The sequence below is a fragment of the Gorilla gorilla genome, chromosome 2 (assembly GCF_029281585.2).
Source record: "Gorilla gorilla gorilla isolate KB3781 chromosome 2, NHGRI_mGorGor1-v2.1_pri, whole genome shotgun sequence".
NCBI classification, from domain to species: Eukaryota; Metazoa; Chordata; class Mammalia; order Primates; family Hominidae; genus Gorilla; species Gorilla gorilla.
Genome location: NC_086017.1, coordinates 142,008,989 through 142,035,026, shown reverse-complemented (window position 1 = coordinate 142,035,026; position 26,038 = coordinate 142,008,989). Strand labels below are relative to the sequence as shown.

Sequence of the window (26,038 nt, the reverse complement as noted above, 5' to 3'; positions counted from 1 at the left end):
TATTGCATGATTAAAGCACTTCTGCTACTTCACAGGACAACATTTTCTTAGTGCCCTCACCACATAGGGAATAATTATCCTACATCTGCAGATGGTGCATTTTTACTTTCCCAAAATTCACTTTCAAAAATCCCTCTATATTCCCATTACAACCATCATTCAGCAACTTTGATGTTTCTAATTGCTCTATAAACTGTGCAACTTTTATGCCTTTTGCTCTTTGGTTTCAAGTATTAAGTTCTCAAATTTAACAATATTTCCACACTCATGAGACACTTGTCCTCCACTGAAGAAAAAAAGACATTTTCTGCATAGTTTAGGCCAAACTTGAACATACATTTGAATCATCTGGAGGGCTTGTTAAAGCCCAGGTGGCTGGGCCCCACCCTCAGAGTTGCTAATTCTGTAGGTCTTGCGGGAGGAGCAGAGATTTTGCTTTTTTAACAACTTCTCCCGTGATGCTGATGCTGCTGGGAACCTCACTTTGAGAGCCACTGGTTTGGGAGCTATCAGGTAGGGACATGGCTGTAGAGGGATTTCCCAGGTGGAGTTTGAAAGATAGATGCCCTGTTTGCTAAAGCACTTTGAGAGCTTCCAGCAGGCCCACAATTTAAAATACACTTCCCCAGTAGGGGTGGTTTTCCTCAGGCCAATGCCCATCTCTTTTTTTGCAGCCACTTTCCCATAAGGAAATTCCTGCATATCAGTCTTCACATGGGCCTCCCATCAGGTGATATCTTGACTTGATATCTGACTGCTCCCACATCCTCTCTCACTCATTTTCTCTTGTCAAGGTACAGTGGTGCTATTAGTAGCTTTAGTTCAGGGAAATCAACTCTTGCTTTAGGCCCAGGACCAAAAAATAGAGCCAGCTCTACCCAATGCCCCCTCTTCTCCCTCTTCTGCCACTAGCTTCTCGTCCTTTTCAAGTTGGGATAGAGGGATCCTAAACCTGAAACAGGGAACTCCCTTACCACCAAGAATCTCCCAAATCACATCCTTTCTCAAACCCATCGCCAAGTACAACCTGCTCATCTTTGTCTCCAACATGCCCATGGTTTGGGATGAATCCTCTAACTCTATCTTCTTTCATCCAGTCTTGAGAATTCCCATTCAGGATGCAATTGCAAATTATTCCTTTAACAGAAACATTCAAATCTCCCAGCAAACTTACTGTTTTTGATGGATTTGGGGCAGGTCTTTGAAGCTGCGTTGCCTTCTTCTCCCCAGCGGTCATGATTTGCTCCTCTGGGAGGCCTAGCACCAACCCAGAAGAAGAGGAAAGAGGCTTTTCCTTTTAAGGAAAATGGGGTAATTTCAAATTGGTGGGCATGCTACTGATAATTCTATATGAAAACTAAAAATATGGTTTTACTATAATGCTTCTCAATCTTTCATGTGCATATGAATTACCTGGAAGGTCTGGGATGGAGCCCCAGATTCTGCATTTCTAACAAGTTCTAGGATGATGTTGATGTTCCGTTTCCGTGTACCTCACTTTAATTAGCAAGAGTCCAGTACCTGTTTTGGAATGCAAAATCAACACTATCTCAGAGGCTTAGTTTAAACTCCAATTTTAATTGCATGAGTTTCTTCCATTAATACTCATCACAGTTTGCTATTTTTAAATTCATTTGTTTACTCTTTTTTTTTTTTTTTGGTCTCCTCTACTGGAACATAAGCTCCATGAGGGCAGGAATCTTGTTCATCTCAGTCACCATTTTGTCCCCAACACTTAGCACAGATGGTAACAATGTGGAAGCCAGGGAACAGAAGAACAAGTGGTAACTCACTTAACAAATGAGCTGAAGGTTAAGGCAACAGCAAGGAACACAGAGAAGAAACCCAATTTGCACTACAGAATTCCCCAAAGGCTCCAAAATTGGCAGACCAAGTAATTCTGGAAATGGGGGCAGAAACAAGGTGGTTGGTTGGCAATTGTTAAGAAGCATTTTGACCAGACCCCTTCTTACTCCATTAAGGAGAGGATAGAAATTTCTTTGCGGAAGATTGGCGTTTATTTTCACTCCTGTTCTCTTGGCTCTTTGAGTTTGTACCTTTAAAAAATAGCAATCCTTCTCCCTGTATGCAGCTGCCTTCTTTTTCATTCTTTAGGCCTCAGCTTAAATCATACCTGCTTGGAGGGGGTTTCCATACTTTTCTATCTAGAATAGGTCTCCCTGATTTTTTTTTCTCACTAGGTAAGTTCTTTCTGTGTGTAAGTTCTTCACTGAACACAGGGAAGTCATGGGGTGATATTATAAAAAGAAATTATTTTCTACTCCTACTATCCCTTTATATATGACCTGTGTGTGTGTGTGTGTGTGTGTGTGCACACCTTCCTCTGTATATGAGTAAATTTTGGAGCAGGGTGCATGACTTTTAGTTACTCAAAGGAACTAGAAAATCCTACAATAATTTCATCCTAAGCAAGTCTCAATTTGATATAGCCTAGTCTAAGAAAATATTTTCAACATGATTGACCTTCTCGCTTCACTTTAGCTGAAACCTACTGGGCACTGACTACTTTCAGCAGAAGAGAGAGGAGTGGTGTCACTCTCGCATTTCTCCTCCTCTCCTAGCTTGCTCACTGAGATTTCTGAATCTGCCAGGGCAAAGGCAGGGGTTGGAAGGAGAGACACTGTGAAGAGAAAGCTCTCACTTGGCTGGTGCTGTTGTAAGTTGGCCTCATTCTCTCTGGGCCTGACAGTTGTTTAGAGTGATCTCTTTCCCTGGCAGGCTCTTCATTCATTGCAGCATTAGGCACCTGGCTCAAAGTTATCCTGTCAGCCACAGGGCTGCTACCACCCTTAACGCATGTCCAATTTACCAGTGTTTGGTTCCTGGGTTTAACCGACTTGCTAAGAAAGATTTCCCTGACCCTGATGTTATAAAATATTTATCTTTCTTTTTTTTTTTTTAGACAGAATCTCCCTCTGTCACCCAGGCTGGAGTGCAGTGGTACAATCTAAGCTCACTGCAACCTCTACCTCCTGGGTTCAAGCAATTCTCTCGCCTTAGCCTCCTGAGTAGCTGGGATTACTGTAGGTGTACACCACCACAACCTGGCTAATTTTTATATTTTTAGTAGAGACGGGGTTTCACCATGTTGGTCAGGCTGGTCTCGAACTCCCGACCTCAGGTGATCCATTCCCCCACCCCACACCTTGGCCTCCCAAAGTGCTGGGATTACAGGCGTGAGCCACCACGCCCAGCCTTTCTCCATGTTTTCTAATATGCTTTGTCTTTTACATTTAGATATCTAACACCATTTAAAATGTATTTTTGTATATGAAATGAAGTAGAGATCTATTCTACTTTTTTTTTTTTTTTTTTTTTTTTTTGAGACAGAGTCTCGCTCCGTCACCCAGGCTGGAGTGCAGTGGCTTGATCTCAGCTCACTGCAAGCCCCACCTCCCGGATTCATGCCATTCTCCTGCCTCAGCCTCCCAAGTAGCTGGGACTATAGGCGCCTGCCACCACGCCTGGCTAATTTTTTTTTTTTTTTTTTTTTTTTGTATTTTTAGTAGAGACAGGATTTCACTGTGTTAGCCAGGATGGTCTTGATCTCCTGACCTCGTGATCCTCCCGCCTCGGCCTCCCAAAGTGCTGGGATTAGAGGTGTGAGCCACCACGCCAGCCCTATTCTACTTTCTTACAAATGGATAGGTGATGTTCCTAGCCCCATATATTCATTCTCCACAGAATTATAATTCCACATTTATCATCTATTCATTTCTAGTATATACTGTGTATTAGTTTGCCAGGTCTGACATAACAAAGTGCTGCAGACTGAGTGGCTTAAACAATAGAAATTTTTTGTCTCATAAATCTGGAGGCTAACAGCCTGAGATCAAGGTGTTGGCAGGATTGGTTTCTTCTGAGGCCTCTCTCTTTGGCTTCTAGGTGAACATCTTCACCTTGTGTATTCAAATGGTCTTCCTATCTCCAAATAAAACCCCTATCTCCAAATAACATCACATTCTGAGGTACAGCAGTTTATGACCTCAACACATAAATTTAGGGAGGGAAACAATTCAGTCCATAACAACTTGAATCTGTTTTCAGATGCTCTACATGTCTATTCCTGTGTTATCATCACAGGTACAAACTTATAGATTACTTAGAAGACAATCTACTATTTAGAAATTAACTTTTCTTAATAGTTAATGTGTTACATCGTTTGTAAAACTTTCCCCAATCTCTTCAACTGTCCTGCTAGAAACGAATGCCTCTCTCTGTATTTTATTTCAACCTCCATTAGAATACTGTTCACTTTATAAAGAGGTATTCCAACTTCTGTATTCAAACCAGATTGCAAGCTCCCAGGGCTCAAGTAACTAAATTATTACTAAATATTATTAAATATTCATATTTGATATTATTAATAATCGTTTGTTGATGCTTACTCTGTGTTGAACACTGTGTTTTGAGTTTTGCTTGGATCTGCATCCTGTGAAGTAGAAATAAGGCTTAAAGAAGTCAAGTTACTTGCCTGAGAGTACATAGCAAGTTAGTGACCCACTTAAGATTCCAACCATTTCTATTTTACTCCAAATCCTAAATTCTTAGCCATTATGCATCACTGCCTTGACAGCTGTTTTGTACCCGCTTCCTTCTCCCTGCATAGTGCCTGCTGCACTGTAGGTATTTAATATATGTGCTTAGAAAGTGAACTAAGCTGAAAAGCACACCAACCAACAAGTTTTTTTGATGTCATTCTTTCTATTTAAAAACTCTTGTGACTAATGAGTTATTTTAGGTCTGGATTACTGTGGCTGAAGTAACAGATATGTGATCAGGTCATCCTCATCCCCATGACACATAGAGTGTATGCTTCCCAATACTGAGAGTCACCATTTCCTTCCTGTATATTCCTGGTCTTTAATATAACCTCAAACCAAATTCCATTACATTGTGTACTTGATGCTACCATTACTCAGCACGTTAAACCAATGCCATAGGCCAGGTGTGGTGGCTAGCACCTGTAATCCTAGCACTTTGGGAAGCCAAGGTGGGCAGATCACTCGAGGTCGGGAGTTCGTGACCAGCCTGGCCAACATGGTGAAACCCATCTCTACTAAAAATACAAAAATTAGCCAGGCATGGTGGCGTGCTCCTGTAATCCCAGGAACTTGGGAGGCTGAGACAGGAGAGTTGCTTGAATCCGGGAGGTGAATATTGAGGTGAACTGAGATCTGAGATCACGCCACTGCACTCCAGCCTGGGTGACAGAGCAAGACTCTGTCTCAAAAATAATAATAATAATAATAATCAATGCCATAAAAAGCTTTCATTTAAAGATCAAAATAAAATAATTTTGTGAAAGGTTAATTAGCAAATAGGTAGTCAATAAATGCTAATTATCCATGATCACTGAAGAATTTGTGCAGTGGTTGACCTATGAATAGTATAACAATGTGTTGATTGGATGAGTCAAGTTGTTTTAGGATGGAAATATGGACGGAAGGCTCCTGGTGGTGGTAGTAATAGCCCATTTTTAGGCTCATTAATTATGACTAAAACAATACCTGTTTATACCTAAATTGCTCTATCTTTCCTAAATGTGAGGAATCAACATCTTTATACAATTTTGAATAATATTATCTACTAAAAATTTATTTATATGATGCTTCAGTTCCCTGGATGAAGGAGCCCTGTATTAATTGTGTAAAACATTTCATCAAAATGAATAAATTCTCCATTACTATCTATCTTCAGCGTTAAAATGTATCCTTATTCTAATTCACAGTTGCTTTATTTTAAATTATTTTAAGTTATTTCTTTAAGCTATTCCAAACAATCTCCTCCCTTCCTCAATATTAGTTTTCAAACACTTACATATTACTCTATCTCCCCAGAAGCCTTTGTTTATAGTTCTAACATTTTTATTGCTATAGAATTCCTTTTAGCTCTTTATGATTTCTCCTGCTCCAGGTCCTGTCTAGATCTGACATGTTATGATTCTGAGATGCTCCACAATGAAAACAATGTTTTAAACTCTGAGCTTGTCAAGCTCCAAAAGAATATAAGGTTGAAGGGGGGGATAGGGCAACAGAAGTGCTGTTATTGCCACTGTTCTGCAGAATTGGAAAAGTAGCTCAAAATGACAGCATGGGTTAAGTCCCCTTCATTCATGTGGCTACAAATGCATAAACGAGTCTGTTTCCAAGAGTGTGTCAAGGTTTTCTCCTTCCCAAGAATTTTTCCCCAAGTGTTTTTCATGACTTCCTACCAGGCATATCCCATATGAAAACTGACTGCCCTGCCCCCCACTTAACAGCAGGTGTCCAACTTTCAACTTCCATCTGCATTATTTCTTACACTTCTGTCCTTATTATGAGTTACTTCCTTTGTTTTGCAAAGAGGCAGCCTTGTAACAGGTGTCTTTATTTGGCAGCTAACATTGCCAGAGCCACTTCAGTTTCTTCCTGTCTGTAGCTGGGCTTCTTGCAATTGATTGTGGCAGATGTAATGTGGAGACAACCATTCGAAATGTAAAATGGATCAGATTGGCTAGAACATCTGAATGAAGATTTCATTTTGCTAATTTTAAACATGCAAGTGCTAAAGAACACATTTTTAAAGAATTTTACAGGACACCAACTTTTCAGTGTGGTCCTGGCTTAGCTTCTCTCTTCTCAAATGCACAGTTCGCCTTGTTTGTGGGAAACAAGGGGTCACTTATGACAGAATTCATGCTCTACCTTTCCTTCTGAAAGCACAGCCAGCTCCATGTGACCATCAAGCTATACTTAAGACAACCATTCCTTGGAAGCATAATTCCTTATCAGAGCCAGAAAAAGACATTGTCCCCACTAAGAGGAGTATGCCAATTATTAAGTTATTGTTTCTCAACTCCAGACTCAAAATTCTGTTCTCTACTTAGCAACGCTGGGATTCTACACACTTTTTTTCTGCTTTGCCAGCTGTTCCCCATTAGCCTTTGCCAATGGAAAGAAACAGAAAGTTTGAAGGAATAAGAGGGGACTTATTCCTTCTTTAGTTTTGCTTCCTGTTCTTAACAATCACTCAAGCAACACTTTTTTCACCTCAGCGACTGGACTTCAGCAGCAGTAGTTCACTTTTTTAGGAGAAGCTGAATCCAGCTTGCAGTTTTTCTACCACTCCCAGCCAGTCTTCTCTCCTCAAAGATCTGGGTTCCAGCCCCCAGGAGTCTCCTCCTCTCCTCTGAGTTCAGACACAGGAGTGCTAGCTGGCCAGTGCCTCCTTCCTCAGAGGTATGGGTCTTAGACTTCCCCACTTTGCACTAGGAATACTTAGTAGGCCCAGATTTCTTGCATTTACATGCATAGAATTGAAATTCAGGCCGTTTTATTTGGATATATTACAGGTAAAGATGTCATAAGAAGGCTTAAGGACTTGGGAACATTCTGTTTATGTGTTAATGACTCCCAAACCTGTATCTGAATACCAGATATCTTTCCCAATATAAGAACCTATATGTACCTCAAACTCAGCATGTACAAAATTAAATCATTATCTTCTCTCTTAGATCAATGAATTTTGATATTATTGATCAGTTCCCAGCAAGTGCTATTTTTCACCTTCTCATACAGTCTTCAAGTGCTGTCAGTTTTAATTCTTAAATGTTTCCTACATTCCATTGTTACTTCACAATCCCATTTCAGGTTCACTAAACTTCTGTGGTACTCCTTAAAACCCTCCTAACTTGTCTCTTTGCTTTCCAGCTGTTTCTAATGTAACCTAATATTTCTAGAGTGTGTGTGGTTCTTAAAAAGATATAAAAAGATAATACACATTTATAATTTCCGGAGCACTGTTCCAGATCTGTCCAGTAACTCTGAAATACTCCAAATCATTTAAGATTTTGCTCTTCATTATTGGTTTTTTAGCAGTTTGATTATGTGTCTTGGTGTCTTCTATGTTATGCTTCTTGTGCTTGTTTTCATTGAACAATACATTCATTTCTTGTTTATTAAAAACAATAAATCTGTGGGTTTATTGTTTTAATCAAGTAAAAAAAATTTTGGCCATTATTTACTCAAACATTTCTTCTGCTCCCTCTTTAGGAGTCCTCAATAACATGTGTCTTAGGCCACTTAAAGTTGTCCCACAGCTCATTAGTTTTTTTCTTTCTTTCTTTCTTTTTTTCTTTTTTTTTTTTTTTTTTGAGATAGAGCCACTCTCTGTCACCCAGGCTGGAGTGCAGTGGCATGATCTCGGCTTACTGCAACCTCTGCCTTCCAGGTTCAAGTGATTCTCCTGCCTCAGCCTCCTGAGTAGCTGGGATTACAGATATGTACCACCACTCCTGGCTAGTTTTTGTATTTTTAACAGAGATGGGGGTTTTGCTGTGTTGGCCAGGCTGGTCTTGATCTCCTGACCTCAAGTGATCCAACTGCCTCAGCCTCCCAAAGTGCTGGGATTACAGGTGTGAGCCACCAAGCCCGGCAATTTCTGTATTCTTTTTCCCCATGTTTCACTTTGTATGCCTTCTATTGTTCATGTCTTCAATTCATGTGCTATGTCTAATCTGCTATGAATTTTATCCAGTGTACTTTTCATCTCAGTCATTTTAGTTTTTACTCGAGTCTTTTCTTATATTTTCGTATTTCTATTTAACATTTTGAACATATGAAATACAGTTATAATAACTATTGTAATGTCTTCATCTTCTGATTCTAACATCTGTGTTGGTTCTGGGTTAGTTTCAATTGACTAATTATTTTCCTCATTATGGGTCATATTTTTCCGCTTCTTTGTAATTTTTGTTTGAATGTCAGACATTATAAATTTTACCTTTTGAGTGTGGAATATTTTTGTGTTGTTATAAATATTCTTAAGTTTTATTCTGAAATGTTGGTTAAGTTACTTAGATATAGTTTGATCTTTTTGGGTATGACTTGTATGATTTGTTAGGTGTACACATCTATGATTTATGATTTCTTAGCTGTATTCAGTCAGAGCTAATTATTTCCTCTTAGTAAAATAAAACCTTCCTGAGTTTTCTACCCAATGCATCAGGAATTTTGAGTTTTTCCCCAACTGGCTTAAGAACAGGTACTATTCCTGACATCATGTTAACTAGGTACTGTTGTTCTCTACTTCTTTTGGATGTTTCTTCCCCAGCCTTAGGTAGTTTGCAGATCATATATACACAGATCACTACCCAGCTAAATGCTCAAGGGGACCTTGAGTATATTTCTAAGGTCTCTCTGGGGTCTATGCTCTGTCACAGAGCAGTTCTCAGGATCAAGAGTTTTTATATATGTAAAGGCCTTTCTAACTTGTTGCCCAACATATAATTGGGGCTCAATAAATATTTTAAAAATCAAATTTAGATCTCCAGATACAATAAACTTTAGTGGACTTTTCTCATTCTTTTTTTTTTTTTTTTTTTTTTTTTTGAGACAGAGTCTGACTTTGTCACCCAGGCTGGAGTGCAGTGCCGCAATCTCGGCTCACTGCAAGCTCCGCCTCCCAGGTTCACATCATTCTTCTGCCTCAGCCTCCCGAGTAGGTGGGACTACAGGTGCCCGCCACCACGCCTGGCTAATTTTTTGTATTTTTAGTAGAGACGGGGTTTCACTGTGTTAGCCAGGATGGTCTCGATCTCCTGACCTCATGATCCACCCACCGCGGCCTCCCAAAGTGCTGGGATTACAGGCGTGAGCCACCGCGCCCGGCCGTCTCATTCTTTTGACTACCCAGCATCTATAATTTCTTCTAATCAGGCAGAGCTTGTCTGCCATCATAGAAACTGCAAAGAAGCAAGTCAGAGAAGAAGCAGAGACCACACTGAGTTTATTCTAGGGACAGGAAGCAGCAGGGCAGTGAAAGCAGCTCCATCCACTCTTTAGAGGCAGCATTCTCAGTGGTCATAGTAATAATGGCCCAGCAGTGCAGAAGTGCGATTTTCATTAAATCTGTTCTGTGGTGAGATTTGGGGCACTTTTCTAGCTGTGTTGCCTGGCAATCTGGTTGTTCTTCCAAAGATTCTGCATGCCATCCAGTATCCTTTAACATTTTGCATTGTTAAAGTATAGCATATATACAGAAAAACACGCACATAAATTTTTTTTTACAAAATGAATTTTTACAGACAGTGCATTTTTATAACCAGTGCTCAGATAAAGAAACAGAATATTACCAACATCCTAAAAGCTTCCTCATTCCCCCTCTAGTCACTACCATCTGCCATCCAAGGATAACCAAAATCCTGACTCCTAGCATCATAGATTAATTCTACTTGTCTTGTTTTGTTTTATACAAATAGAATCATACCACATTTGTTGTGTATGTCCAACATTATGATTGTGAAATTTATCCATGTTGTTTGGTTTAGTTGTATCTCATTCACTCTTACTAGTATAGCAAAGTATTCCATTCTATAAATATACTATAATATTTATGCATTTGTGTTGGGGGTTCTCAAGACCACCCTCAGGCTCAACGATTTGTTGGGAAGACTCACAGAACTCAGAAAAGCTGTTATACTCATGCTTAAGATTTATTTCAATAAAAGGATGCAGATTAAAATCAGCAAAGGGAATAGGTGCACAGGGTTGAGTCCAGGAGAAACCAGGCACAAGTTTCTAGCTATCATCTCCTGGTTGGGTCACGCAGATAGCGCTCAATTTTTTCAGCAATGGTATGTGACAACACATGCAAAGTGTTGCCAACTAGGGAAGCTACTTGAGCCTTGGCATCCAGGATATTTACTGGAGACTGAACTACTCAGTCTCCAGCCCCCATAGGTCAAATGGATACAGTGAGGCCTAAAGCCTCAGGCATACAAAAATAGGCATTTTGTTAGTGCTAACTAGCTGGCATAGCCCAAGCCATTAGGCATAAAAAGATACTCTTTTCGGGCACGATTGTCCAAGGGCTCAGACACCTTTTCCCAGGAATCAGGCTAAGGGCCATTGCTGAAGAACTTGGGAATATACAGGGTTTGAGTAGCCCAGGCCTGCAGGGTTAACCCTTTATACATATCATTATACTGCTGATGAGCATCTAGGCAGTTTACATTTTTATTAATATGAATAGTGCTGCTGTGAACATTGTTGTACACATTTTTGTTAAAGATTTGTATGCATTTCTATTGGGTGGTTAACTAGAAGTGAAAATGGTAGATTATAGAATATAGCATTTGCTCAGCTTTTATATATACTGCCAAAGAGTTTTCCAAAGTGACTGTGCCAGTTTACACTCCCAGCATCAGTGTAACATATGGTTCCAATACCTTTTTTAAAAGCAGTTTTATTGGGATATAATGGACATACAATACATTCTATATTAAATTATCCAATTTGATAAATTGTGACATACATTCTATTTACATCTGTAAAACCACCACCACAAGCAAGATAATAAAAGTATCATTTAAGATAATAAAAGTATCATTCAACTCCAATAGTTTCCTTATATTTCCAGTATCCTCTCAATTGATTCATTTTTCTATTAAAAATCAGTCAGAGTCAGTTTCTGTTGCTTAAAACTGAGACTTCCTAGATGATATAATCCTATCTTGCATTTGTCTTGCATTTGTGCCCAGCTTGGTCCTCTGCACTTCTTTTCATTTCAATTCTTGCTGAGCATCTTTGATGTATGCCAAGGACATAGATTCTGATTTTTGCCTGTGTGACTCAGTTTGGTCAGATTCCAGGTCATCTGATTATGGCTTTGTCCTCAAGACTCCTGGTGATTCCACACAGCATTTTATCTCCAGTTTTCTGCATATACTTCTTCCTGAACTACCTTACAGCCCCTGGCCCCAGTACTTCCTGGTTGGCCCAGTACCAAACTCCTCTAGATTCATCCCTGAAAGGGTTTCCTAGATGTTAAGAGAAAGGGCTTTTTCCTCAGCTCTTCATTAAGTTGCATAGACTAGTGATATAGGTTGAATTGCATCCCTCCCTCCACCCCACCAAAATATATAGATGTCCTAACCTCCAGTACCTCAGAATGTGATTTTATATGGAGATAGGGTCTTTATTTCCATATAAGGCCATATAAGTAATCAAGTTAAAATGAGATTGGGGTGGACTCTAATCCAATATGACTAGTGTCCTTATGAAAAGGGGAAATTTGAATACAGATAACAGACATTTGAACGAATTTGGACACCATGACATAAAAACAAATAGAGGGAAGATGATGTGAAGAGAGACAAGGAAGAAAGCCATCTACAAGCCAGGGATAGAGACCTGGAACAGATCCTTCCTTCACATCCCTCAGAAGGAACCAACCCTGCTGACACCTTGATTTCAGACTTCTAGCTTCAGAACAGTGAGACAATAAATTTCTGTTGTTTAAGCCACATCATTTGTGGTACTTTGTTAAGGCAGCTCTAGCAAATTAATACAACCAGGTAGAGTGCATTAGCTTTTCTCCATCATTTTCAAATCATGTGAAGTACAACAGAGGATCAGAAGGCAGTGTCTGCCCTTTTGGAAACACTTCATTATAGAAATTGAGATTGGGGAGAAAATAACTTGGGAAGAGCAAACTAACTCGAGATTTTTTACTTTGGTCATTCATGAGACCCTGAATAGGAATGGCTAAATCCTGAAGTTCTATACTCCTTGTTCTTTTCTTTCCATTTTCCTGAATTGATAAGCACGATTCATTTTTCACAGCCATCTGTGGGAACACATGGACTACTTCAGTTAGTGGCTATTAAGATCTGTTCTACAGTCTGAGTGGGGTGATTTGGGAATGCTTTTCTCCTAGGTCCTTTTCATGGAAACTTTTCCAAAACAAAAGGTTAATGAAATTTCAATAGAGGCAGATACAGAATGTCTTGAAAACCCCCTGAAATATTCTCATCACCTGTAATCAGGTCATCTGACAGGCTACCTTCAAAGAACCCGACTTTAGACTGAGTCCTTGTAAGGGCTGATTTTGCTTTACTTGTAAAATGTTATAAAGTCTACTTGCCTTGTTGGTCAAAAGTTGATTAAAGAAGAAATATCAAGGAGAAAGAATGACAAACAGAAAATATATTGAAAATAACTTGGTTCCATTCTCCCTGTCACTTTCAGGTACACCAATCAGATGTAGATTTGGTCTTTTCACATAGTCCCACATTTCTTGGAGGCTTTGTTCGTTTCTTTTTACTCTTTTTTCTCTAAACTTCTCTTCTTGCTTCATTTCATTCATTTGATCTTCAATCACTGATACTCTTTCTTCCAGTTGATCGAATCAGCTACTGAAGCTTGTGCATTCGTCACGTAGTTCTTGTGCCATGATTTTGAGCTCCATCAGGTCATTTAAGGGCTTCTCTACACTGGTTATTCTAGTTAGCCATTTGTCCAATCTTTTTTCAAGGTTTTTAGCTTCTTTGCAATGGGTTCGAACTTCCTCCTTTAGCTCAGAGAAGTTTGATCGTCTGAAGCCTTCTTCTCTCAACTCGTCAAAGTCATTTTCCGTCCAGCTTTGTTCCGTTGCTGGTGAGGAGCTGCATTCCTTTGGAGCAGGAGAGGTGCTCTGATTTTTAGAATTTTCAGCTTTTCTGCTCTGTTTTTTCCCCGTCTTTGTGGTTTTAACTACCTTTGGTCTTTGATGATTGTGACGTACAGATGGGGTTTTGGTGTGGATGTTCTTTCTGTCTGTTAGTTTTCCTTCTAAGAGTCAGGACCCTCAGCTGCAGGTCTGTTGGAGTTTGCTGGAGGTCCACTCCAGACCCTGTTTGCCTGGGTGTCAGCAGCGGAGGCTGCAGAACAGCGAATATTGCTGAATAGCAAATGTTGCTGCCTGATCGTTCCTCTGGAAGCTTTGTCTCAGAGGGGTACCCGGCCATGTGAGGTGTCAGTCTGCCCCTACTAGGGGGTGCCTCCCAGTTAGGCTACTCGGGTGTCAGGGACCCACTTGAGGAGGCAGTCTGACCGTTCTCAGATGTCAAACTCCGTGCTGGGAGAACCACTACTCTCTTCAAATCTGTCAGACAGGGACGTTTAAGTCTGCAGAGGTTTCTGCTGACTTTTGTTCAGCTATGCCCTGCTCCCAGAGGTGAAGTCTACAGAGGCAGGCAGCCCTCTTCGAGCTGCAGTAGGCTCCACCCAGTTTGAGCTTCCCGGCCTCTTTGTTTACCTACTCAAGCCTCAGCAATGGCGGGCGCCCCTCCCCCAGCCTCACAGCCGCCTTGCAGTTGGATCTCAGACTGCTGTGCTAGCAATGAGCGAGGCTCCGAATGGGCATATGATTTATTGCCCTTCCAGTTCAATCTGACAATAGAGAATATAATAAATTTGCCCCCCTGAGGAACTTCTTTTCCACTTCAAGTCCTTCCTTTGGCTATTTTCACCCTCCAATCTCTATCCTTTTCTAGTTTTTAGGTCTAAATTTGCAGATATTTCAGCAAAGCTGCATAATGACCTATTTGGTTGAGTCTTGGGAGTCAGATTCTGATTGCTTCTTGGAAGTGAGCACAGCGATATCCCCTGGGGCCTTGCTCTGACGCTATTAGTGAATATCTTGGTTTCCTGGAGATCAGAGATCCCCTTCTGCAGCTCTGGCTCCATTTCCTCCCGCTTCCATGGACAAGTGTCACTCCGCTGTCTACAGAGGTTGCTTTTTTCTTCTTTTTTAAAAATTGAGATTAAATCCATATAACATAAAATTTACTGTTTTAACCTTTTTAAAGTGTACATTTTGGTGGTTTTTAGTATATTCGCAATGTTGTGCAGCTATCAGCACTAACTCCAGAATGTTTCCAGCACCCCCCAAAAAAACCCTGTACCCATTAACTGTCATGTCCTGATTCCTCCATCTCCCTTTTCCCTGGTACCCTCTAATCTATTTTCTGTCTCTATGGATTTGCCTATTCTGGTTATTTCATATAAATTGAATTATACAATACTTGGACTTTGTGTCTAGCTTCTTTCACTCAGCATGTTTTCAGGGTTCATCCATGTTGTAGCATGTTTCGGTATTCCATTCCTTTATTTGGCTATCATTCCATTGTATAGATGTACATTTTATTTTTATTTATTTATTAATTCATCAATTGAATAACATTTGGGTTGTTTCCATTTTGGGGCTATTATGAATAATGCAGCTATGAATATTCAGGTATAAGTTTTAGTGTGGACGTATGTTTTCATTTGTATGTATATGTATTAATATATCCACAGGGTATATACCTGTGATTGGAATTGCTGGGTCATATAGTAACTCTATGTTTATGTTTTTGAAGAACTTTCAACCATTTTTTAGTCTTTTCTTTTCGGTGAGAATAAGATGATAAGATTGATTTCAAACACACTGATGTTTAGGAGAAGCTGAACTATCAGAGAGAAATGCCCACCATGAGTTGAAGATGCAAGAGTGGAGCCCAGGTAGGCATATCAAGATTGCATATGTCAACTTGGGAATCATTCAAATGCAGTGACTGCTAAACCTATGAGGGAGATGAGGTCTTTGAGGGTGATAACAGATAGAGAGAAGAAAATATGAGGAGCCTATGATAGGCCCAGCACTGCCTAGGATTGTACTTTACTTATGTCGTTAGTTTAATCATTACAACATATTTAAGTGAGTGCTACTATTAGCCCCATTTTATAGATAGGGCAACTGAAGCTCACTGAGGTTAAGCATAGGAGCTAGTTTGCATAGTTTGTATACAGCAGAGCCAGGATTTAAATGCTGGCAAAGAACATAGATATAGCCAGAAGAAATTTAGAGGATGAAAAGCAAATTAAAAAGAAAGAGAGAGACCCATTAAGTGCAATAGAATGGGATAAGTGAGTTATTGTGTTCCAGACTAAAAGGAAGAAATTTTTTTGTTTTTTGTTTTAGAAGGAATATGTCAATTGTGCAGACTGTTACAAAGGCATCAAGTAAACTCAGAAATGGGATAATTAGATGTTATCTAATTATCCCCGTTACAATTCTCAGGATGTTTGCTATTTAGCTTTTAACTGATCTGTCCTGGCTGCTGCTCTATATGCATTTTCCTCTGCAGAACACCAGGACATCACTGGGTTGCTATTACAGACAATAAATGCATTTCAGAATGAGTAAGGAAACCGATTATTTACAGAGAAAACAGTTTCACAAAAACTTTTTTTTTTTTTTGAGACAGACTCTCGCTCTGTTACCCAGGTTGGAGTACAGTGGCACAATCCTGGCTCACTGCAACCCCCGCCTCCTGGGTTCAAAGGATTCTCCTGCCTCAACCTCCCAAGTAGTTGGGATTACAAGCACGCACCACCATGCCTGGCTAATTTTTGTATTTTTAGCAGAGACAGGGTTTCACCATGTTGGTCAGGCTGGTCTTGAATTCCTGACCTCAGGTAATCCGCCTGCCTCAGCCTCCCAAAATGCTGGGATTACAGGTGTGAGTCACTGCGCCCGACCAAAAACTAAAATTTTTCAGTAAAATGAGATTCTTTCATGGTAAATCATGAAGTAATATTTTGAATGCATAACACTAAATAACTCTTAGTACTAGAAGGAAAAAGAATTATATTGTAGCACTGAAATAAAACTGTATTGTATGGGTAATGAAGCAGTACCCTCACCTTTCTTCAGTATTTTATATCTTTGGCTTTTTTTTTCCCCCTTTTCAGATGGTGGCAGGTGGACTTGAGATTAAAGTGCCATTATTTCAGAGCACTGAAGCACATCCACGTAATGATGACATTATGTGAGAAATCTCAGGCAGTTTCAGTACGTCAAGTCTTTTTCATTAGTAGTCGCAGGTATTGCTGGGGCTAGAGTCTTCCCCTGCTTCAGATTGTTGGTTTATTTGGCACTTCAGGATATTTTCAAAGATAAAATAAGGTTGGATTCCCTGAAAAACCAATTATAAAAGCTTTCCATACAAAGCTTTTGTATGGAAAATTGCCATGAAAAACTAAGGAACAAATGTTTTTAAGAGAAAAATAAGGTAAAGATAAAGTGAAATGGATGTCGTAGTAAGTCTCTGTTATTCACAAGTCAATGGGTGACAACCAAGCAACTAACTAGAATACATTCACCCATTGGCTTGTCTGCAACTCGGTTTTACAGGCTGCTCTTTGTTAGAAAACAAATGGTTTGGGGGCTGCTTTTTATTAAAAGAAAAGCCTTACCGAGAGCTCCTATGCCCTCACCATCTGGCTAAATAGCTTTTTCTAACTCCTGTATTACTAGTTGCCTGGTACCTGGCACTGGGATGATTAAGGCAGAGGAATATTGTCTCTTGGGTGTATGAGTCAGATAGTTGAGGCAAGACTCTGGATTGGTTAGTTTGCATATCAAAGGCATGCATGCTCCTGGCTGAGTCTTTTGCTGTCTCTAAGAATTGGCTAACCCTGAAAGGGGCTGTCTCTCCCCAGCCAGATAGGTTTTTTTAAGATGTCAAAACATCATAACATGGAAAAATTTAAAAATATACAATCAAAAATGTGGGTTTTTTCCATAATTTGTTAATTATCATGAAAAGGCTAAAGCAATGAAGCATTGTTCTGTTCTGAATATGAAAGAGGTAGTTATATTAAACTGAACTATAAGGTACTGTAAGAAAAGAAACCAAGTTCATTGAAGTCTTCCCAGTTTGGGCCATTTTCTAACATTAATTACATCTATGTTAATTACTTGTTGTTGATTATTCAAATTCATTCTATTTATTTATTTATAGATAGACTCTAGCTCTCACCTAAAAGGGATTTAGAAAGGAAAAAAGACCTAAAATCAAATTTGGATAAGTAATATTAAAAAGCTGTTAATGTCCCATCACTCTGCAGAAAGCAGAGTATATTAGTATATTAATGTGGGCAGCAAAGGCTATCTGGTTAATACAGGAAAATTTCAGAGAGATTTATGTTCACTCTTCATCTCTTTTGCATCATTTTTTTCTTCAGGGTTGCCTGTCTTCCTTGTTACTAGTCCTTTGTGGTTTGTGTACTATTTGATCTCTTCTCTAAGGTTTTATTAGAGTTTTGATACCAACTTTTTTTTTTTCTAAGTGAAGGAAAACATGAGACATAGCTTTATTGCTGACTCCAGCCCCCTTCAGAGCCCATAGTCACAGGCCTCCAGGCTGTAAGTAGACCTCTGTGAAACCTTGCCAGTCCTTCACAACAGTGAGCAGGGCTGAGACTGTGGGATCTTCCCTCATGGCTGCCATCCACAGTTTAAGTTCTGGAGTGTGGTCTACACACTCATTTAACTTCATTGCTTCCAGCCGTTCAAACGAGGGCCAGATGAGGTAGTCAATCATAGAGACGGAATTGCCACCAAAGAAGGTTGTCTTCTTATTAATCAGAACCTCCTCTAGCTTGCTAAATTCTTTACACAATGCTTCTTTCAGGCCAGCACCGTCTTCCTTATTTTGGGTTCTAAGGAAGCTTCCTACCAAAGATGGCACCTTAGAAAACAACTCAAAGACCATCTTCTGGCAAGCTTTCTCATAGGGGTCATCCGGCAACAGCTTCTTCCCTGAGTATGCTTCATCCAGGTACTCACAGGTGATGGCAGACTCGTAGATCAGCTGACCCTGACTGTTTTCCAGAACTGGCATCAAACTAAAGGGATTTTTCTTAAAGAACCACTCAGGCTTATCTTTCAGGTTGGTATAGATGACTTCATGCCTGATTCCCTCGGCCTTCAGAACCAGACGCGTCCTCTCAGCAAACGGGCAGAACCTCATGCTGCAGATGCAGATCAGCCCCTCTGGGACCAGCCCCAGGGGCGTGCTTCCCTTCCCCAGGCTCCTGGCTGACTCCTCTAACATCGCAGCGCAGCGCAGCGCAGGCCAAGCTGCCAGTGCCGCGGGCTCTCGACATCAACATTTTGAACATTTGACATCTCTCTAAACTTTAAAATATTTTATGAAGTAAAAAAAATCTCCAAAGTTATACAAACACATATTTTTGAGTAATCATTGAGTATTGATACATTTAGATTAGTATGACATTCTTATAACTACACTATTAAGTTCAAAAAGGAAGATACATTTCTATTTAGCGTTACTCATAAAAAAATTCAAAACTCAGGTTTTTGTTTTGTTTTGTTGTTCTTATTTGGTTTTTGGAGACAGAATCTTGCTCCGTTGCCCAGGCTGGAGTGCAGTGGCGCAATCTCAGCTCACTGCAGCGTCCGCCTCCCAGGTTCAAGCAATTCTCTTGCCTCAGCCTTCTGAATAGCTGGGATTACAGGCATGCACCACCACGCTTGACTAACTTTGTATTTTTAGTAGAGACGGGGCTTTGCTATGTTGGCCGGGCTGGTCTCAAACTCCTGGCCTCAAGCAATCCACCTGCCTCAGCCTCTCAAAGTGCTGGAATTATAGGCTTGAGCCACCGTGCCTGGCCTCAAAACTCAGTTTTTAAAGATTAAGTAAAGAAATACTCAGGAGCTCATTCATTTCTCATCTGTCACCTGACAGTGTCTACAGTTATTAATGACCTCATGTTGTTTTCATTGCATTTGCATGCCTGTGCATAAATCATCCAGAATCATTATATGAACTACTTTCAGTTAAACCTTGGGAGAAATCATGCCTTGCATTTCAGACAAAGAAGTGACCAGTCCAGGGAGGGAATCAACCATGCTTACAACATTGCTGCTAATAGGTAATCTTTAAAAAAAAAATGTATTTACAGCCTGCCACCATAGATGAGCCGGTGTGATTTGGGCTTCCTGGACCACACCCGTTATGACAGAAACCTATTGGCATTTCCAAGACTCAAGACAGGTTATGTGCTCTCTGTTCCATAAGAAGAAGGGGCTAACAAGGCCTCAGTTATGACATTCAGGGAAGAAAACGGATATTATCAGTGGGGAAAATCCACTTATAACCAGCCCAGCATGTGTTAGCTATTGGAACCACTGTGAGAACTCTCTGTAGCCCTTATGTGTGGTCTAGAATCTTCTTTGCAGTTGATGACTATGACACAATTCAGTTCTAAGTCCACAAAAAAATATGTTTTAGCCAGAATTTCCTATATTAACTAGATTTTCTCTGCTATCCAAATTCATGTAGTTTACTTTCTGCAGGATACTGGGATATCAACGGCTTTTAGGGTTGCTCACTCAAACTTCATTCTAGGTTTTTTTTCCTTCCTAATTTTTTTTGGGGTGAGAGTTGGAGTTTGTCTGTTGTTTTGCTAAATTTTATCTCCACAACCAGCCAATTCCCCTTCCCCACTTCTCTTAACCCTCCTTTGGTCCCAAGGATTTTCTCTCCTCTGGATACAAATGGACATCTCGGCTCCTCCATATTAGATTGGTTGCCTAGCTGGCTCCCTGCATCGAAGAGAACTTTGGTCACAGGGCATAAAGTAACTATTACTCCATCATCCTGCCTGTGCATAGTTAGGTGATAGCACAAGTGCCACCCCTCCCCTTTCCAACAAAGAGAGAAACAAGATTAGAGTTTGGCACTTCGGCTATTATTTCATAAAGAGTTCAGTGCTTCAGCACAATTGCCTGATCTTTATCATCACAATTCAATTTTTCAGGATACACTGAAGAGAAAAAATCATGTTCAAGTTATCTTCCTCCCTGTACAAGAACATCCAGCAACAGCCCCCTCCTCCCAATTCCCAGAGGAGGACAGCAGCCACTGCAACTACTGAATGCCATCAGAAATACCAAGATGAGTCCCCTCCATTTCAAGAATTGACAGCTTTGTGCTTTTTCAGGCACAGAGAGTTGATCTGACTTTTCTTCTTCTGAAAGCTTTCTGCAGAGCCCTGCAGAATAACTTGTGCTTTGATTACCCAGTGATTTACAGCCCTTCTCATTTGCTTCTCATATCTCCTTTTTCCAGAGTACAGGGAGCTCTCCTTTTACTCTGAGGAGGCAACCTCTCCTGTTGCCTCAAAGCAATTTTTCTTATCATCTCCTGGAATTTCAAGGCCTATCTCCTTTATGCTCTTTTGATTCTCCTAAATAATGATTGTCTATTTTCTTTCTTCTTTCTTCCTGCTTCCTGTCTTTCTCCCTTCCTTCCTTTTTTCCTTCCTTTCTCTCCTTTCTCTCTTCCCCTCCCTCCCTCCCTCCTCCCTGCCTTCTTTCCTTCATTTCTCTCTGTCATTCTTTCTTTTTTTCTTTCTTTCTGACATCCGTGTTTTCATCACAGAGGCAGATTTAATATAAACACAGAGCACTGTAATTCTAATAGAGAAAGAAAATAATACATTCTTGATCTCATATTTACCTAGTTTGTATCTGCAAGTGTTCTTGTGAATTATAGAGTTTTGTAGTAATAGTTGTCTCAGTATTCCTGATATGTCTGCAAAATAGCATGCCAATACTCAGATATAAGAGAGATATGTTAGCAGGGCTCCTCTCAGAAGCAAAGCTGAGACAAAGATTGAGTGCTCATAGTCTATTTGGAATGTTGAGAGAGAAGGGCAGAAGAGAGAGAAAGAAATAATATAAGGAAGCTAGTCTATAAAGGGACACTATTAAGGCAACTACCATAGTGTCCACCTGAAGTTTCATCCTGTGGAGAAGTTTTTTAAAATGGTGCAAAACACACGCTTCATTATGATTCCAGTCAAGGGGCAAGGGAGCTGGAGTATTTATACATTGTACTTATTAACTTTTGGTTAAAGGATACCACTGATGGGTTGTGAGTTACCCAGGCACTTTGGATCTGCCCTGCATGGAGGCAAAGTGGGTTCCAGCAGTCTGAGGGCAGCCCTCTAACAAAGTTGTAGATGCTGACTGTTGGAAGGCAGGCTGGCATGCACCAAAGTGAGGCCATATGGAAGGGGCACTGGTGTATCTACTGTAGGGAACCAAGGGAGCGAGGCTGGAGGGCTTAGATTAAAATCCCACTACCTATGCAATAAGCAACCAATTTGAAAGTCATAATGGTGGTGGACTATGTTGTGATCTCAAAGTTTTCTACAAACAGGTGGCCCAGGTAAGCAGATAGTCAGAGGAGTAGCCATTTATCATTCTTCTAGCTGCCCAGCCCCTAAAACCTTTCCTACTGGGGAGCTCTACACCATTAAGTGACTTGGTAAAATGCTCTCATTCCAAAAGCCAAAAGGGCTGGCTAACATTTTCTTTCTTTGCTTCCTTGTAGCCAGGATATGGGCAGGTGATCTGGCCTTAGTCATTGAAAGACTCCTACCTGGGACTTCTAATCTTCAGCAAGTAAGGCAAAGATGAAGGAACTGTGTGTGGGGTTTTTCTTGATGGTGCTGTTGGGAGTGCAGGAGCAGAGGAGTCAGTGGTAGCAGCCTAACAGCAGTGATGCAAGTATGACCTTGCTCCCTAATTTGTGCCCATTTTCACATGTCCTTCCAGCAAATTTGTCTTCTGTTTTACTTAGCAAGTCTTGGCTTCTGTTGTCTGCCAGTGAGAACAATTGACCTTTGAGAATAACAAAATTTGGAATGCAGGCCATGCCCTGCTCTGTGCAGAGGACTTTTCTAGGATCTAGAGACAAGGATGAGAGAAATAAAGGCAATAGATAACAGATGTTTCGTCTTCAACAAACTCATAATCCGGTTGAACAGATAGATACAAAGTAAATTCATGCAAAAAAGCCTGAAATATACACACTTACATTATCTCATTTACATATGTTATCTCTTTTACTTAATTATCTTTTATATACTTGGGGTCATCTATCCTCAGAAACCCTGCCCAGGAAGTACTATTGCCTAGGATTTACAGAGGAAGAAACTGGGGCATGGAGGAATTAAGTAATATTCTCAGAATTCTACAGAGTTAAGTAATATTCCCTGAATGCTACAGTCAGGACATGACAAAATTGAGACTCAAACTCTATTGTGTCTACTCTGCCACATGCCCTTCCCATTAGCGTTCTGTTTGGGAGTACCTTGCTGTACATGGACAAGGGGCTAGAGCAGGGATTGGCAGACTATGACCTATGCATTAAATCCAAACGGCCAATTCTTTTTGTAAATAACATTTAATTGGGGCACAAACATACTCATTTTCTTATGTATTGTCTATGGCTGCTTTTGAGTTATAATAGCAGAATTAAGTAATTGCAACACAGACCATATGGCCTGCAAGCCTAAAATATTTACTATCTGGCCCTTTTCAGAGAAACTTTGCCAACCTCTGAGCTAGAACATAGATTTAAACAACTTAGTTTTGCTGAGTTAAGCTTCTCAGGGTCTTATAACTGGGGTCATCCGATCTGCACTATTCTAGGGACATTAATGACTATATGATAAGTACAAAGCAATAGCCATGTGATTATAATATATTAATAATGATGATAATAACTGTCATTAATGAAGACTCCCTATGTTCAGGTTCTGTGATGTATGCTTCACTAATATGCTGTAACTAGCCTGATTTCAGGTTCAGAGAGGTTAAGTAAAATTGTGCAAGAGCAGAGAACTGTTAAGTGTCAAAGCTGGATTTACCCCACATCAGTCTGTCTCCAGAGGCTGGGTTTTAACTAGCATACTTTACTGTCTTTCACATCCATCATGAAGAGTGAAATCTAGAAAAAAAGAAAAGGCTAATTTTCTGAGCCTCTGTGGAAGCAGGCAGATCATCAAGGGCCACCTGAAGAAGCTGGTGTGAGTGAGACAATGAATGTCAGGTGATTCAGAGCAGGGAATGTTTGGTTGTGATGGTCACTTCTGAAGTTGTCAAGGTTCCACTTGTAACAAGGTTCCACTTGTAATTACCAGAGTTGCTTTAAGTTTTCTCAGTGAAACATGTCGACAAACCATTCAAGATAACATTGCTGTAGAAACCTAACAAAGATGAAACAGAAGCCAATTTAGTTCCTCATCCACTAACATTTGGCTTTCAAGAACTTCTGAAAATTTTGAATGACCCATCTCCCAAACCTTTACAGCTTCGATGATAATATGGAGAATTTTCCTGCTCTACCCATGCTAGTGCAGCAAGAGGGTGGATTGTGAATCCTCTTAAAGAGGATTTAAAATAGGCCTGCCTGGTCTTGGAATGTCAATTGCACAGTGCCCTGCCTTGTTGGGAGATTCAAGATAGTTCATGATAGTGATGCCAAGGGGCAACATCATTCCCTTGGCTTCAGCCTTTCCTGCTCCCTGTGTTAAGGGAGCCTTTACTTACCCCAGGTATTGGACACCCAAGGATGTAAGCAGCCTCAAAGCTTCCCACTGCACCCTAAAATATGCAGAGCTTGGCACTGGTTGCCCTCAAATTTTGGAATCCCAGTTCTGAACACAGAACTGCAATGTGAGTCTTAGAGTCTAAATTACGGCCATTAGCCTGGACACTTTCAAGGGCAGGGAGAACCTCCTACTTCTCTTGGTATTGTCTGTGCCTAGCATATTTAGCATATTGCTGGGCACAGAGTAGATCACAGAAAAAGATTTAGTGCACCACTGTATCAGCCTCAAGGAAAATCGAGACAGAACAGCTGGCTGTATTTCTTCTTTATTCATGCATGGCATTCCCTGGGTTCCTGTGGGCTAGGGCCCAGCATCAGACTTCAACTCCTGAAACCCTTAGCCTGTGCTCTGGGTCTCATGTACCCAGAAAAGAATAGTAATATTAATAATACAATAAAACAACTACCATTTTAGCAAGAGCTAAAATTTATTTGATGATTAAACCTACCTATAAGTAGATGTTATTATCCCCATTATATAGATGAGGAGAATTAGACTCAGAGAAAAAGAAAAAACTTGTTCCTAGATTACTGTATTAATTTTTTTATTGCTACATAACAAATTACATACCAGAAATTTAGTGCCTTAAAACAACATACATCTATTACCTCAAAGTCCTCATGGGAGAAGACTGGGCACAGCTGGTCTAGGTCTTCTACCCAGGATCTCATAAGACTTCAATCAAAGTGTCAGATTGGATGTATCCTTACCTGAGTACTTGACTGGGGTAGAATCTGTTTCCAAGCTCATCCAGGTTGTTGGAAAAATTCATTTCCTTGCAGCTGTATGACTGAGGCCCCAACTTCTTACTGGCTTTTAGCTGGAGGTCCCCTTCAGGTCCTTGAGATGACCCACAGTTCCTCCCATATGGCCCTTTTCATAGGCAGTTCATATGGCTGTTTGTTTTTTCAAAGCTAGCAAAGTCTCTCACTCTAGTTAACTAAGATGGAGTTTTATATATCATAACATAAATCACAGGAGTGACATCAAATCGCCTTTGCCATATAATGCAACGTAATTACATTCCATCAGTAGTGACATTCCATCACATTTGCCATATTATGTTGGTTAGAAGCAAGTCACACTTTCCACTTGCACTCAAAGGGAGAGGATTACATAAGGATGTAGGATTATGCAAGGGTGTGACTCATTGGAGGTGGCCTTAGGAAGTGCCCACTACAATTACATCACTGCTATGTGGCAGAGCAGGGATCAGAGCCATGCCACACTACCTCCCTGACACTTCTAGGTTCCCTCCTTTCTCCATCTGCCCCTTTTGCCACATGGAATTGTCCTGTCACGTGAGTCTCAAGTCGTAGGATTAGAGACACCTTTGACTGCCCTCAAAGTCATGCTCATACTTTTTTGTGATTGAATCCTTTCCTTTTTTCAATATAAACTCTCTTGAAGAGGGTTTAAAACAGCCTTTCTTGTCTTGGAATGTAATTTACGTAGTACCCAGTGTTGTTGAGAGATTCCAGGTGGTTTATGATGATAAAACAACCAGCAGAGCCCTTAGAGTGAACCTAGGCAGATACACTATGAAAACTCAATACTGTCTTACATGGGCTGAATTCTATTTCCCCTAAGGACAGCTTCTATATACATGCAAACAAAGATTTAACAAATATCCATAGAAGAAGGAAAAGACTAAAGGCTATTTTTCAGTTTAAGTCAGTTCAGAAATACTCATGTCTGGATATAATTTAAATTCCCAATGAAATGCAGTGGAGATAGATCAGAGGCACAGCCTCCGTGAAGAAAGTTGTCAACGCATGAGACACCTCTGTCAGAGTGTCCCATCATCTTTTTATTTCTGGGAAGACAGACCCTGTCTCATGACAGGGTCATGACAACCTTATCATAGAGGTTGCCATATATCTGTGGATGTGCCTGATTTCTTGGCCTTTTTTCATTTTGTCTAAATAGTGATACAGTGTAGATCTGATTTGATGAGC

The 26,038-nt window shown here is 40.3% G+C and overlaps 1 protein-coding gene and 2 long non-coding RNA genes across 4 annotated transcripts; all 3 read right to left on the bottom strand.

Moving 5' to 3' along the window:
- Positions 1-1,170: 1,170 nt before the first annotated feature.
- LOC129532673 (uncharacterized) lies at positions 1,171-7,587 on the bottom strand. The gene is made up of 4 exons (XR_008678514.2): positions 7,471-7,587; positions 4,410-4,453; positions 1,414-1,521; positions 1,171-1,294 (listed from the first exon to the last, which is right to left on the bottom strand). It is a non-coding gene; the product is annotated as an uncharacterized lncRNA (long non-coding RNA).
- A 2,274-nt stretch (positions 7,588-9,861) lies between these two features.
- LOC129532672 (uncharacterized) lies at positions 9,862-22,346 on the bottom strand. Its single transcript, XR_008678513.1, has 3 exons — positions 22,064-22,346; positions 21,137-21,211; positions 9,862-10,002 (listed from the first exon to the last, which is right to left on the bottom strand). It is a non-coding gene; the product is annotated as an uncharacterized lncRNA (long non-coding RNA).
- On the bottom strand, positions 17,999-18,706 carry LOC101143444 (glutathione S-transferase omega-1-like). 2 transcript variants are annotated; one of them, XM_063703535.1, is made up of 2 exons: positions 18,341-18,706; positions 17,999-18,241 (listed from the first exon to the last, which is right to left on the bottom strand). In XM_063703535.1, the coding sequence occupies exons 1-2, from the start codon at positions 18,704-18,706 to the stop codon at positions 17,999-18,001; spliced, it is 609 nt and encodes a 202-aa protein (XP_063559605.1). The 2 variants fall into 2 exon arrangements, with proteins under 2 accessions (XP_063559605.1, XP_018878708.1); XM_019023163.3 differs by having other exon boundaries at positions 17,999-18,706.
- Positions 22,347-26,038: the final 3,692 nt, after the last annotated feature.